The sequence below is a fragment of the Apodemus sylvaticus genome, chromosome 16 (genome assembly GCF_947179515.1).
Source record: "Apodemus sylvaticus chromosome 16, mApoSyl1.1, whole genome shotgun sequence".
In the NCBI taxonomy this organism is placed as follows: Eukaryota; Metazoa; Chordata; class Mammalia; order Rodentia; family Muridae; genus Apodemus; species Apodemus sylvaticus.
In genome coordinates this window covers 12,214,064-12,230,307 of record NC_067487.1, presented here as the reverse complement: position 1 = coordinate 12,230,307, position 16,244 = coordinate 12,214,064, and the positions used below count along the sequence as shown (strand labels likewise).

The window sequence follows — 16,244 nt, the reverse complement described above, 5'->3', positions numbered from 1 at the left end:
CATTGAGGAGTGCTGCTAAAACAGCCAAGACAACCGGTGCTCTGCTCTGCTCTGTGACTGAGCCGTGTAGCCATGAGGAATCACACCCACAACTTCAGCCACCCCTTGTCTGGTAGCTCCCATGAAGGTCAAAGCACTGTGGGCTTGCTACCAACACTCTTACAGGAGCCAGTTCCACAGTTTGCAGTCTGCTGGCTTACTGCTTCCACATCACTTTTAAACACACATTGCATAATTCTATGTTTCACATACGCATTTTCATTATTTTAACAGTTATATAGGAAATCGTGTTGAATGTGTCGTTCTTTACAGACTGAACTGTTGCTTGTCAGTAGAGACCTGTGCACTAAGGCTCAGGCTTCGGTTATAATCACTTAGGAACACTCAGTTGTTCTGGTCCTTCAGTTGGTAGCTACAGAGATTCAAGTAGCTATTTTTATGACAGGAGCCTAGTGGAAGGATCACACTTACAGACTAAGAAGAGGGCAGCGTTCCTTTTGACCCTCACAAGTTATTACAATGCCACACCATACTAGCATTTTAATTAAGAGGCTAACCTGATTTCCATTACACATCCACAGTCTGTATTTTGTAACTAAGCAAGAAGTTGAGACAAAAAAAAATGTACACTGTGGTGGAGGAATGTTTCATGCTAAATGTGTCAGCCACACCATTACCACCTGAATTTTAATCATGTTCCTCCATGGTTGCCTGGGCATTGCCAGAGAAAAATATCCAAGCAGCAGAGGTAAATACAAGAGTGTTTAGTCTTTGTTTCACCTTGATTACATAAGGCCAAGAGAGGTGCTAATCTGTATCCATGAAAAGGTCTAAATTTCTCTAAGTTACAGGGATTTAATACTATAGCAGGGGGCATGATATTGTCATAAATTATAGAATAATTAAACATCCATTCATCTTAGTGAAATAAAATAAATGTTACCTGGTAACTTATGTATTGTGGAGAAAAATTTATTTTTTGTTATAATACAACCAAAGTTGCACATTTTTTTTCTCTCAGGAATAAGTAGCTGTCACTGTTGCTCTTCTGTAAATGGATGAAGAAACTTTAATCTTAGCTCACATAAATTGCAAACACGAAGACCCAGAAGAGCACAAACTAGTCTATGCACCATGTCCTGACATCCCATGATTTCATTACAAAATGCCTGTCCACAAAATGTTCACTTATTTTGGCTCTCAAATCCAGGCTCACCCCAACCCATCTGCTATCTTCCTCCTTTGAATCTCAAAGGCTGTCCTATTTAAAATATGTATTTTTATTTATTTTTTGAGATTTCATAATGAGTTCTATAAAACAATTCTACCCTCTCTTTCCTACTTCTAACTCCCAATCAATCCCCCAACTCCATCTAAAATTCATGATCTCTTAAGATTCTTATAATTTGTTTTGTTGAGAAAAAGAGAGACTGTAATCCAATAAGTACATTTAGTCTCGCTCTTAAGTGCATGTGTTTAGGACTGAGCACTTGAGACTGGATGACTTACCAGGAGACTTGTTCCTGAAGAAAACTGATCCTCCCTCTCTCTGCAGCCATTATTGCCTATAGAGCCTCATCTAGGAGTGGGACCTTAAGAGAGTACACACACACACACACACACACACACACACACACATGCATACCCGTTCACATTGGCTTGTGATCTGGTGTTGTCATTGTGTACATCTAGCTTAGGTAGCCATATTGTTGAGATTTCATGGATACAGCACCTCTGTCTTGATTAGAAGACACTGTCTAATAGCAGGTGTCTTGGCCCTCTGACTGATTGTTTTCCATGGATCTGTCATCCATAATAGCCAGCTTCTAGACTGATCATTACTTTGGAAGCCTCATTAGTTATAGCATCTTGCCCAACACCAGGAGTCACATGGTCCACAAGCCCACAGCCCAGATCCTACCTTCTCTGTCTTCTTTTATGTAATAAGTATTGTATGTATGGAAACATAGCCACATTCTTTCTTCTTGCTAGAGTGACAGTTATTGAGTAAATGTGAGAAAGGACCATATAGTCCCCCCCCCAAACCATCTCACTCCTCACAGGAAAAAACTAACTGACCTGTAAGGTAGACCATATCAATGGTGGCCACTAGTGTAGCCCACGTCTGCTACTTTTGGGGTTTCGTTCTTCTATCCTTCTTCACCCCTTTTTCTCTACCCTTTCAACCCCTAGCAGTAGATAGGAGAAGAAAAAAGGGATAGAGAGGAAAGGGGACAATGTTATCCTTAGTCTAGGAAAGGGGGCAATGTTATCCTTAGTCTACTTCCTGCTGATTAGAGTTGTTGAGTTCCTTAGGGCAAGTTTGATCTCTGCAGTCAGGATATCTAGTGTTTTCTTGTTTCTTCTTGGTGTATGACTACTTAACAAACCATAACCAACAGCAACCAACCAACAACCTACCCCACCTCTTGGAGCCCTAGTATTTATCTATCCTCTGAAAAGTCCCCAGAATATCAAACATCACACAGTCACAGAAACTACCTGCAGCTGGCAAAATCATGCTTCTGCTAGAGCACGAGGCAAATCATAGTCAGCTGCTGTGGACAGTCTGAAGCAGCGCCATACTCCATACCTGGCACTAAAGCAGAAACATATTCCCATAATATTTCTGTTTTTCAAAGAAACCAAAATTCTCAGCACACACTGGAATTTAGCAGCTGGTGGTAAAACCAGTCTGTTAGAACTAAGATCTACAAGTAGTTAAAAACTTCACTAAAAAGCACCGATCAAAGGGTCTTTCAAAAATCTAATGGGGGAAATGTAAGTCAAAACAACCCTGAGATTTCACCTCACACCAGTCAGAATGGCTAAGATTAAAAACTCAGGAGACAGCGGGTGTTGGCAAGGATGGTCTTTCCCGCAGTCTCTGCTCCCTCTGTATCTCCTCCTGTGGGTTTTTGTTCCCTCTTCTAAGAAGGACCAGAGTATCCATACTTTGTTCTTCCTTCTATACCACTCCTGGGTTTATACCCAGAGAATTTCCTGGCATGCAGTAAGGACACATGCTCCACTATGTTCATAGCAGCCCTATTTGTAATAGCCAGAAGCTGAAAAGAACCCAGATGTCCCTCAATGGAGGAATGGATACAGAAAATGTGGTATATTTACAAAATGGAATACTACTCAGCAATTAAAAACAATGAATTCATTAAAATCTTAGGCAAATGGTTGGACCTAGAAAATATCATCCTAAGTGTGGTAACCCAATCACAAAAGAAAACACATGGAATGCAGTCACTGATAAGTGGATATTAGCCCAGAAGCTTTGAATACCCAAGAAACAATTCACGTATCAAATGATTCCCAAGAAGAAGGAAGAAGAGGACCCTGGTCCTGGAAAGGCTTGATGCAGCAATGTAGGGGAATACCAGTACAGAGAAGTGGGAGGGGTTGATTGGGGAAAGGGCAGAGGGAAGAGAGCTTATGGGACTTATGGGAAGCAAGGAACTGGGAAAGGGGAAATCATTTGGAATGTAAACAAAGAATATAGAAATTTTTTTAAAAAAAGATTAAAAAAGTATGATGGGAACTGAATCAATATGGCTCTACTGGCCTAGTCTCTAATTTGTTGTACAGATTGGCATTGAAACAAAGGGTAAGAGGTTGTGCCTTCGTAACATTTGCAAAGGCAATCTGAGAAAAGTTTAATAAACTTTGAGTATAAGTTCCTGTGGCCTTGATACAAAGAACTTGAGGAGCATACAGGTCTTCATAGATTCTTGTTCATGAACATTCATAGGTGTCTATGTGGTGTGTGTGTGTGTGTGTGTGTGTGTGTGTGTGTGTGTGTGTGTGTGTGCTATGCTTGCAACAACAGGAACAAGGAGCAACTGCTTGTGCTCTCATCGGTCAGTATACCAGCCATGCCTGCACTTGTGTCCTGGGGAAATGGGCATCTCCGCTCTGCTTATTACCCATGTGTGGCACAGCACTGCTACAAAAAATTTCTAAAGCCAGCCAGTCCTACTGAATCACTTTTCCCCGACCCCATATTTCTCCTCCATTTTGTAATTAGAGACTGTCTTAGTTAGGGACAGTCTGTGAACAGACACCATGACCGAGGCAACTCTTGTAAGGACATTTAATTGGGGCTGGGCTTACAGGTTCAGAGGTTCAGTCTGTTATCCTCAAGGCGGGAACATGGCAGCATCCAGGCAGACATGGTGCTGGAGGAGCTGAGAGTCCTACATCTTCATTTAGAGGCTGCTAGTAGGAAACTAGCTTCCAGGCAGCTAGGGTATTAAGGCTCACACTCACAATGACACACCTAATAGTGTCACTTCCTGGATCAAGCTCATACAAACCATCACAGAAACTATACTGCTTTCTCCCTAAATGACACTGTTCTTGTGTTTCAGAAATTCTTTGCCAAACTCTAGTGCCTTCTTGCCTATTACCTCTCCAGGCATGCTTCTGAGAAGGGGAATGGGGCTAGGGAAACAGTACTTTACTGAAGAGAAAAAAGCCAAGAGGATGCTGATTTTGATGTTTCCTGACAAGGCAGTGCAGTTCCAAGTCGTCATCTGTATTTCTCGTCTTCTCTTCATCAGGCACTCTCCTAAGGTGGTCAAGGCTGCTTCTCAGGTCCTAAACAGCATGTGGCAGTATCGAGATCTGAGGAGTCTGTACAAGAAGGTAAGATTGCTTTTTCCTACCTGAGGCTCCTGGGCTCACAAGTTTGGGGCCCAAAGGTGCCAAATATGACCATAGTAAAAAGTATCCCATATATAGGACGTGTTTGTCAAAAGCCTTAACTAAAACAAGTGAGTCAGAAAGATAAGTAGAAAGTTTCTATCCATATACTGAGATACCAAGAAGGCGCTTACTTTCTTGATTAGCCAGATCTGAAATCTTAGAATTTTATAACAAATCATCGCTTTTGATTCCCTAAGAGCCAATCATTTCTTTTCAAAATTTGTAATTATTATTGTTGCCGTCCTTGTTATTACTGTTATTATTACTATTACTATTACTATTACTATTACTATTACTATTACTATTACTATTACTATTGCATGTGTGTATATATGTGTATGAAAGTTTGTGCGGGCATATATGGCCACAGTGTACATGTGTAGGCCAGAGAACAACTTGTAGGGTTGGTTCTCTCCTTCCCCCATTACGCGGGTTCCAAAATCGGAGCAGAAGTCTCCAGATGTGCACAGCAAGCACCTTTGCCTGCTCAGCCATCTTCCCAGCCCTGTGAGCTATTTTAAAATGTCCGTTTACTTATTCACGTGTTTATTTATTTATTCACGTGTGTGTGCCTGAGGGTCTGTATGTGGATGTGGGAAACCAGAGGGCTGAGGACAGCGAGTCTACTGGGTCTAGAATCCGAGGAGACTGAGTCCCCATGAGGATCCTGGGGAAGGAGCTGGGGTTCCTGGAAGAGTCAGGAGTGGTCTGAAGAAGTGAGATGCCTCTCCACTTCCTCCCTTTCATCTTGTAATTAACACATAATAAATGTGCGTATTTATAGAGTACAGTATGCTGGCTCAATACAGATATCCATTGGCTATCGGCCCACTCCAGATATTTATCTCACCCATCCTCTTAAGCATGTATCATTCTTCATTTTGAAAAAAAAAATTCAAGATTCACCCCTCCAGCTATTTTGAATGTTTGATACAATATTTTCAACAACACTAATTCACTTTATAGAAAAAAAATATTCTTTCCAGAGGTCACATATTCCAAAGTAGACCAAAGAGTCATAAATTTAGGGATTTTGAACAAAAATTAATTTAAAAAACATCAACAGGTTTGAACAAGTAATTGCAGAGAGGACACGGGGAGGGGGGGGCAAATAACTCAAGGAAAATTGAGGAAGTCAAAAACCCAGCAACTGAAAATGAATGCCAGATACGGTAGCCTCTCTGTGTTGCTAGGCCCTGAGGAGGAGGCCCAGAGGTAGAGATGAAGGTCTCCTGACCCACATGGATCACAGGAGGCTTGGCATTCATTCTGGATGCTCAAATGGCGAGAAGGAATTCATATTTTTCATTTAAAAGTATCTTTCACACTCAATGTGGTCCAAAACTAAAACCTGGAAAGTCCCATTTCTGGAGATGTTGGCTCTGTAGCTCAAGGCTGAGTTCCACTGAAGAAAGAATGCTTAAATTTTCTTTTAGGGCTTGGGGGCTAGGTGGGCACTCTTTCTAGGACTTTTGAGTTTGCTATTCCTAGTTGAGCATGCGTGGAGAGTTTAAATCTCACTAGTCAGTAGGGATGGAAAACATCATAAATGTACAAGGAAGAAGACCCGGGTTCAGGCTGGTCATGGTGGGCGACTTCCATCCACCAGCCAAGGAGCCTCCCGCTGAGAAAGCCAGCTCCAGCCACTGTGTGCTTCCCGTGTCACCAGCCCCTGCAGGCCAGCAGCCTCTTGAGCAGGGGTGTGAGGTCACACACAGTGTCTCACATCATAAGGCATGAAAGCCCTCTCGCCAGAAGCACGGTTTGTCTTTACCAAGCCTCTGGGGAAAGTGGAATATTTAATACCTGACTCTCGTATGTTTTAGTCTATTTTTAGATTTCCCCAAGGACCCTCTTTCTCCCCTTAAGCACTTTAAGATTACAAAAAGCAACTTATGCACTTCTCTTTTCAAGTTCTCCTGTGCCTCTAGACATGGTATGATTAATTTGACACCTCGATTATAAAAATATGAGGTACAGGAATATTCCAGATTGGTGATAAATGTTGCTAAATACTTCCCTTTTTAAGATGAGCAAATGTATCCAGCCAGGCGGTGGTGGCACACGCCTGTAATCCCAGCACTCTGGGAGGCAGAGGCAGGCGGATTTCTGAGTTCAAGGCCAGCCTGGTCTACAGAGTGAGTTCCAGGACAGCCAGAGCTACACAGAGAAACCCTGTCTTGGAAAAAAAAAAGATGAGCAAATGTTTGGGGTCTCTTTTCTGTTTTGCATCAAATTCTAACCGTGCTCTTTGCTTAGCTCCTTCTTGGGCTCCTCCAGAAGCCAAGTGAAATCTCCCTCAGAAAAGGACATCCTGTTAAACAGATAGGCAGACATGATGATCACTCTTAAATTGAATGAAGCTGAGATTCTGATCCAGTAGCAGCAGAAGCTCCAGGAGACCCTGCCTCCACAGTGCACCTGCACTCACATCCAGGGCACACCCACACCCACTCCCCTGCGGTGCACCTGCTTGTGTTATGTGCACCATGGGAAAGTAGCTTCTCAAGCTATTTCCTGAACGGTTGTGTAAGCTATTCACTTGAGGGTTGCTGTTGGTTTTATTTTTTTGTAGTTTTTAGGGTTTTTTTTTTTTTTTTTTTTTTTTTGGTTTTCACTTTGTTGGTAGTAGAGTTCAAAAAGCATAATTGTCTTTCTATTTTCATAAGAAGAAGAGTGTGTTGACAGGAATTTAATAGAGCTAAACCCCAAGAGCTGAGCTGATTTAAAATGTGTTTCATATGAGCACATTCGAGAAAGATGGGCTGGAGAAATCAATGTGATGTTTTTAGTTGGTCCATGATTAAAAAATGTTGAGAAAGAGCTGTTCTTAATCATTTCCAAATTACACAGTTGTGAAATGAAACAGGCGCCCTCTGGGCTCAATGTCATGAGCTCTCTGGATAACAAGGCTGAGCATTCAGAATCACTTCCCCTTTGAAAGTCCTGCGGGAAAGCCACGTTTATTCTTCATCTTCCATTGTCTTTAATCGTCAGGGCGATCAGTTTCTGTTCTGTGCTTCACTGACAATGTATACGCCTCCGAAAAGCTGTCTGATCCACATCTTTTAATTATCCTCATTTCAAATCTACTTATTAGAATCTATTAGAGGTCAGATCAGTAAATGAAGGGCTCCTAGGAAAACTTACAACACAGAAGCTGTGACTGTGGGTCAGTGTGAAACACAGAGCAATTGTTGGCAACGCTATTACTTTCTGAACTGTATACTTTAGGTGTTGGACCAGGGCTCAAAGGGAAAAAAATTATAGAGCTAAATCTTGAAGAATTTAAAGTCTTTATAATTACAAGTTTGAGGTAAGGCATTACAAGAGGGAGCATTGTGACTTGGAGATGGAAACTGGGCTATCTGGGGCCCAATCTGGGTCTCAGTTGGCTCTCAAGACTCAACCCATCACTAGCTTCAGTTCACGCACAGCCAGGCCCAGAGGCCCGACACACACATCCTTAGCTCAGCTGTCTTATTGCTAAGAATTCAGAAATGCGTTTAATCAGCTAGAATACTTTGGTTCTGTGGGTTCTGAACAAAACAATACAAAACTGTGATTTATTCATGATGCACTCGGTGCCGCCCCACCCACTCGCAAAAATACACTCTCGTTATCCGAACCTTCAACTAGAGTGGAGCCCATCTGCATTATCCACTTGAGGAAAAATACTCAGAGGTTATCACAGGAGCATTACATAATGTTTCTAAACAGCCCTTATGTTTAGCTAACCTTACACAGACCTATAAAATCCCTTCTCTGTGAAAGACCAGTGAATGGTTCATAAAAGCAAGTAAGGGGAATTGGGATTCATGGGAAACCAGAAGTGCTTAGAAACTCGGGACTGAAAATAAGGTCCCGTTTCCCCCCACCACCCCCCACCCCGACCAAATAAGTGCTTTCGTTTGACCATGTTTGTGGACACTTAGAATGGATGGCTTGGGGAAATAGGAAATAAGTGTGGGAGAAGGATATCAGAATAAAAAAATAACTGCTTAAATTCTTTTTTTCTTTCTTTTTTTAAAAATTTATTGATATATTTATTTACATTTCAAATGATTTCCCCTTTTCTGGACCTCCACTCCCAGAAAGTCCCATCAGTCCCCTTCCCTCCCCCTGTTTTCCCACCCAACCCTTCCTACTTCCCTGTTCTGGTTTTGCCCTATACTGCTTCACTGAGGCTTTCCAGAACCAGGGGCCACTCCTCCGTTCTTCTTGTACCTCATTTGATGTATGGATTATGTTTTGGGTATTCCAGTTTTCTAGGCTAATATCCACTTATTAGTGAGTACATACCATGATTGATCTTTTGAGTCTGGGTTACCTCACTTAGTATGATGTTCTCCAACTCCATCCATGTGCCTAAGAATTTCATGAATTCATTGTTTCTAATGGCTGAATAGTACTCCATTGTGTAGATATACCACACTTTTTTGCATCCACTCTTCTGTTGAGGGATACCTGGGTTCTTTCCAACTTCTGGCAATTATAAATAGGGCTGCTATGAACATAGTGGAACATGTATCCTTATTACATGGTGGGGAATCCTCTGGGTATATGCCCAGGAGTGGTATAGCAGGATCTTCTGGAAGTGAGGTGGATGAGCCGCCACCAATAAATAGCTTGGATGTATACAAAGCCACTACGAAGCATCTAAATAGGCCTCTCCTCCTGCCGTGGACATGGTCAGGCAGGGGAACCTTGGGTCTCTCATGTTACTCTGCCAGGCTCTGAAGATTGCATCTCTTCTGTGTAAGAAAAGCTTTTGTTTCCCCCACCCCCCCCCCAGCCCCTTCCCGTTCCAGACAAAGAGCATGAAGTTTCCAAGCTCCTGCTCACACCCAAGGAGCTAGACCTCAGCCTGTGCCAGCACTCTGCTGCCAGCATTGCCCAGAAAAGGGGTTCCCATGATCCCTTTAGAAATCCTATGACAAAAGAATAGCAGTGTCAGCTCCAGCAGTTATTTTATTGTTTAGATATTCCTAAGGTCGATTGTAAACTTGACCCATCAAAACATGGCATCCTAGGGTTGATTGTAAACTTGACCCATCAAAACATGGCATCCCACTCCACAGTAGCTACAACTAACCAGAACTCTACACACACTTCTCTTCATCTACAGCTTCTGCCTCCGAGCCACACTGAGCAAGTACAGTTTCTCAACTCTGTGACAGAAGAGCCATCTGTCTTTAGATCACACCCAAGTGGCCAGACATTCTGAGCTCTAATGCATCAGGGTAGCCTGAGCCTTTACCACTGCAGTGACTTATGGCCATGGGCATGCAAGTCCTTTCACATGTCTTCTGTGATTTAACCTTCCTGAGTGAATATGGGCTCCAGGTTTCCATGACAGAGGAGACAAGGGGCAGCTGTGCTTCCCTGCTGCTAGACACCATATGTCTGCAAATGACCTTTGTCAGCAGATCTCTGCCTAAAAGCCGTGCCACATTACTTATAGAAATACATAGGGCGTAGACTCAGAATCAAATGCCCCAAGGGCAAAGGCACAACCTTACCATTTCCTGGCATCGTGACCTCAGGTAGATCACTTGTGGAGACTTTTGGCAGACCCAAGATGCACAAAACTTCACACCAACACGGAGACATGGTAGACTGGTTGTATTCCATTTTCCCATTCCTGATAATTGCCAGAGTATTAAATGACTTCTTTCAGTAGTCAACTGCAGTGTGTGATTTACTCGCAAAATCTTCTTTCTGGGCACCTGGGCATGCCCACAGAACCCTGGAGGTCATTACACACAGCCATCCTTCTGCACCATATATCCCACCTCAGAACTTTCCTCAATCTCCATCAAAGTCCCTTCATAGGTCTGATGGAGGCCATGGGCTGTCATGCCATTTGTAGATCACCCTCTCCACAAGCTGCGGAGAGTGGGGAACGAAAGGCTTCACTCCCACTCTGTCAGGATGACCAGCAAGATCCATGCCCGTCGCCCCTTCTCTGCTCCTTTCTCTTCCGTCCCCTGCTGTGTCCTGCTGTCTGGAGGTGCTGGGACAGAGCACTTCACCCACACACAGTCTTTCTCCTAAGCAACTCCACCTGCTAGTCATTGCTTTATAATGGAGCCACAGGCTCAGGGTTTCGTGACAGGACCGTGAAATAGAAAGGCCCATAGGCTTTTGTGGGTGGGCGTTTCTGGGGTGTGTGTGTGTGTGTGTGTGTGTGTGTGTGTGTGTGTGTGTGTGTGTGTTGGATTGGGTATACTTAAGAGCACTATTACTTTGAAGGTCAGAGTGAAGCCTGAGGAAGAGTAAGACATGAGTTCGGGCAGAGCCCTCCTCCACACAAATGTCCCCTGGTCCCACATGCTTCTAGTTTGAAATGTTGTGGAACCAAATGAGCCAGAGCAGTCTTCCTACAACTCCCATCACACTGCCATCTTCCGTCTTGCCTCAGGCTCTCACTGTGCCTTCTCCATCCTTGAGCAGCTCATTTTCCAGCTCCTTCCTTACATTTCGATGTACTGAGTGAACGCTTGATGCTCAGGACTGTTTTGTCTGACGTACGTATTTCCCCAGTGCGGCCAGAGCTCTTCCCTCCTGGGAGCTGTTAACCAAATGTGGCTGTCACTTCAATCTGTTTCTCTAGCCCTAGCCACTCTGCATGCCTTCGGCCTTCTACACAACCCATTTCTTTAAACTTTGCTGTGGTACCGCATTGAAATCAGATCCCAGACACTGCACCCCTCCTAAATTCTGCCTCCACGTCTGTCATCGCAAACGGTCCCCACTCCCCACTGGTGTCCAGGCTTCAGCCCTGGCTCTGCCACTGAGGTATAGATCTCAGCCTCTGCCCACCTCACTTTATATAAACAGCCATCTCATATGCTGGATTATTGGGCTGAGCGCTTATCTGGACCTCCTGTCTTTAGACTTGGCCTTTGCCAGTCCCCTCTCCAGAGGACTGCAGGAATGAGGAAACTTTCTAAAGGGTCAGTGTGATCATGACTTCCACCCCTCCGCCCATGGTCCTTAGGACAGAGTGTAAATATCTTGACGCAGGTCCTGCGTCCTTCCACAGCCAGCCTGGGCCTCTCTCAGTGGTTTCTCCACCTCCTGCAAGGTGGAGAAGCTATGCAGCTGTATCTGAGCGTCCCAAGATCGTCCATTAAATCTGAATTCCGTCCCATGGCTCGCCTCAACCTTCATTCTCCCTGTAGTTTTGATATTACCTCCCTTGAACATAAAATCTCTGAGCTCTCTTTAATCCAAACTAAGGGCTCTGCTTAGTAACGGGAAGCAGTTAAAACTGCGACAGGCTTAAATAAATTATTTTTAATTTGCACTTTGAATTACTTTTCAGTATTTTAAACCCATGGCTAAGCGTATTCCCGTACCATTTAATGACTACATAAGGATCTGTGCTTTTGTAGAACGAGTTTCAGTTCCTGGCTCAGATACTCCATGTTTGCACCATGAATTTATTTACATCACAGCTCATCCATCCGTCCATAAACATGGAAAGCACACTTGTCTCCAGCCCTGGAACAATTAATATCCACCCTAATGGAAAGCACCAAGTGAAGGAATTCCCAAATACATAAAGACCTCTGGAAAAAGACTTCATCTGTATGCATGAGAAACAAGACCATAATCAATGAGAGAAGCCAATATGTCTCGGGCAGAAGTAATGGAGATGCGTTTTAACTTTTTCTTTTAATAAAAAGTCACAGTTCTTACTTTATCTCAACTACTTTGATTACTCTCAGTGCCAGACTTAAAAATCTCTTCTTACAGACACCAGTATCTGAAAGATACAGCCCACAGCCTAATGGCATAGAAAATTGAAGCTTATCTTATCCCCAGCCAGCACAGCTCACTGTTTTATGGTCTTCCTGAGGTGCTGTGTTCACGACCATGTTAGCAGACTTTGCTGAGCACAGACTGGGTAACAGGCATTGAGTTTAAATTCCATGCAGCCCATTCTGCTTCCAGAGCGTTCTTTTCACAGCAGTAGCTTGAAGTGTAAGCTTCTTTATCATTTGGACTCTGGGTTTTGTTGTTGTTGTTGTTGTTGTTGTTGTTGTTTTAGAAAGTTTACTGTTCTCTCTTAAACTTTAAATCTTTGTGATTCCTGGAGCAGTTTTAGATTCACACAAAAGCTAAGAGGGAGTACAGGTTCTCATATGCTCCCTACTTGATACATAGACAGCTCACCCCATTGTTAGCAAGCACCACCATCACGGGGCATTTGATTCCTTTGGTAAGCACGTCATACTCACCTAGAGTTTGACTGAGGGTGCGTTATTGATATGTGTATTCTATGGGTTTGAACAAATGAATGATGAGTTCACTCTTGACTGCCTTATGTGTTCTTCCTGTGGACTCTGAAAATTGTGTTTGAACAAGACTCAAACTCGTGTGTGTGTGTGTGTGTGTGTGTGTGTGTGTGTGTGTGTGTGTTATGGGACTATGTGCGTATGGACTTGTGGGGCATGTCCATGTGTGTTTGTGTGTGTACATGCGGAGCCTAGAGAAAGACATTGGTTACCCTGCCTTGTTCCTCTGAGACAGTCTTTCATTGAGCCTGGAGTTATGTTGATGTCCAGCAAGCCCAAGGAAATCTTCTCTCACCACTTTGTATAGAATGACAGTTACAGGCACATGCTCAGCCACTCCCAGGTGCTTACGTGTCGCCAGAACTGGAATTCACTTACACGGACTTACGCAACAAGCCTTTCTACTCACTGAACTGCCTCTCCAGCCAACTCTTCACTTCAAATCAAAGTCTTCTTCAATTGCAGTAGTATTTGCAATTGTATTGATTATAATCATTAAAATTTCAGACAAGGGCATCATGTTTGCTCTCATGTTGTGACAAAAATGGCTTCTTACAAAAGAATTGTAACTGCTGTGCCTGAGCGTTTTGTCAGGTGATTCAATCCTGCCTGGTTGGGTTGGCACCTAGGCTGATGTCATCAGGCAGCATGTCCCCTGTGGATCCCCATAACATCTTTGTGTATGACTCCTTCCTCACTTCTGGCGAGTAGACCCATTCAGAAAGCTTCCCATTCCCCAGGTGTCACTGAACCCCGTGACCTGGTCACAGAGTTTATTGGGACTTCCCTAATAGGAACAGTCTACAGGACCACAGCCTCTGAGAAGTCCAAGCTGCTCTTGGCACAGTTTGGGAACAGCCATACTACCAACATCAACCATCCTGGTCATCTTGGATGATGACATGGGCCCCTTCTCTGGGTAATTGATTTTGGATATTGGGGTACACTCAATCCTGCTCTGCCTTCTTAGTTAGAATTATTCTAGCAGAAACCAGGAGGCAGTAATGACAAGAAGCTTCACACCAAAGTGAAAATACTTCTGAGTGGACAAGGCAGGTGGGATGGGAAGGTTAACATCTCTCCTCTTCTATGTCCTTAGCACAAGTCCTGTGCAATTGCTGCAAAAGAGTTAGGTCAGTCTGGATTATTAGGTGACCAATGATTCTTCGTCATTACTTTTAGTCCAAGAAACTCAAAAGTGCCCCCAGTGAAAAGACTACTCCATCTACCCATAAGAATTAACTCATTCCTTCCAGTAAATGCAAGTAACAAACCAAAGATCATAATCCAATTCTTATGGGCAATCAGAGGAAATAGAAATTACTTAATTATTGTTCACTGATATTTCTGGCAGATGGGAATTTGTTTAAGGAACTCCCCTTCCCCATGTGAAATACTGATATCTTGCATAGTGAGCTCTTGTCCCTAAGAAGGCTGAACCACCTGTGCTGGAAACTGTGAAGCATCATGTAATACTAGATTTTTCTATTAATATTTTGACATGGGACACAAAATATAACTAATTTTAGATGTCCTTCCCTTTGTCATCTGGATGGGCGGACTCTTGGGTTCCATCATCCATTCAGGAAGTGGATAATACGCTCTCACAGGAGTAAGCCATGCCCTTCTCAGCGTTTCTAACACAGGTCCCCATCTTCCTGATGTTGTATTCATTTCATTGGCTCTGGCTACTATTGCACAGACAAAAGAAGAAATCAATAAGTAATTATAGATAGGCAAGGGAAGGCTGCAGATTCCCTCCAGTGCCCAAGTCACCTCGGATGACGGAGCAACACAGCCTATTGGAGTGTTTTGACCATGATGCACAGAAGACCAGCCCCCCTGGTCACGTAAACTGGACTGATGGGTGCATATGTGATGCTCCCTCATCATAGTCATCTTCTGGATTTCTGTGCAAACTAGAGCACAGTTTTGAGAAACTGCCAAGAAAATTCACAGCAAGGCCAAAATTCAAAAATATTGAATTCTCAAATTTGCAGAAAGGAGAGTAAGGCTTACTTTAATGCCTCCTTCACTGTTAGCATGTTCAGAGCTAATAGATTCTACTTCTTAGTATCTAAGATGGTGATGAAAGGGCAGTAGGTCCTCTCTAAAAATCCATTAAGCCCCTAGATTGGAAAGCTATTGTTTCCATTAGGAAACTTGCTCTCCAGGAGTTTATTAATCCTACTGTGCTAGAAAATTCTTCTCCAAGAAGTGACTAGAAAAATGAAAAGATTTGGTCCAGATTCTAAAAACAAATAAAGAAACCAATATCCAAGGCAAAGCTTACATCTCCCGGCCCTCAAGCTTAGCACTTCATGTGTTTTCTTTCTGAATCACTTGAAGTCAAGATAGGAAAGCAGAAGCAAGGACTGGGGTCAAACTCAGCCATGAACCGCTCCCCTCCATAAATCTGGGAATTTACTTGGTGATGTTTGTATTGACAAAGAAGGTCTTTCTTCATGAGATCCCTTGACCTCTGAGACACAGTTCTCAGACACTCATCATATGATATCTGTCCAAAAACAAATGCACAAATGGGAATAGTAGCAGAAATCAATTGTGCAAAAGTGGAAATCGATGTTCGTGGCAGTTGCTGAACACGAAGTGACTAAATTACTGCTCTTGCTCAAATAACTCCCCAAGGAAGGGAAACGCACAAAACTGCACCCAAAGTAAACACTTCCTCGCTAATCCCACCCTACCACAGCTTCACCCACATGGTTTTAAGTCAAAAACTTCAGGAATAAAAGGCAAGGGGAAAGAGTCGAGGAAGCACTAGCACTAAAACTCAGCAAGTTAAATAAGTTCACATACACATGGGAGCTCATTTTGTCCTCTTTATGAAAACTAAGCCACTTGTGTTCTGGCAAATCTAATACACTGGATGATGTCACCTCTGCCTTAAGTTCCTCTTTTTTTTAATTTAATTTGGTTGGTTGGTTGGTTCCATCTCTCTCTTTCATATGTCCATCCCACGCCTGCCAAGCTAGCTAAATAGAGGAAGAGATAGGCCCATGGGGAGGAAAGCCAGCCTTGCTAACAACAATTACATCTGGCTTTGGTCCACGTCCCCAGAAGACATGTCCACATGTTACTTAATGCTCTCCTGGGAGACGGTGATATCCTTTGCTTGGAGACGTAGACATTACTGAGACTTGCACATCTGTTGATGGGTCACTCACGCCTGCACTCCTTCACTGAGCTACGCAGAATTGT

General features: G+C 43.3%; 1 protein-coding gene across 1 annotated transcript in view; it reads left to right on the top strand.

Annotated features, from left to right (window-relative positions):
- Ctnnd2 (catenin delta 2) overlaps positions 1-16,244 on the top strand; it is an 847,786-nt gene that overhangs the window by 800,468 nt on the left and 31,074 nt on the right. Inside the window, exon 19 of the mRNA XM_052159968.1 lies at positions 4,572-4,656. Within this exon, the coding sequence (XP_052015928.1) occupies positions 4,572-4,656 (85 nt within the window). The remainder of the gene's footprint in view (positions 1-4,571; positions 4,657-16,244) is intronic.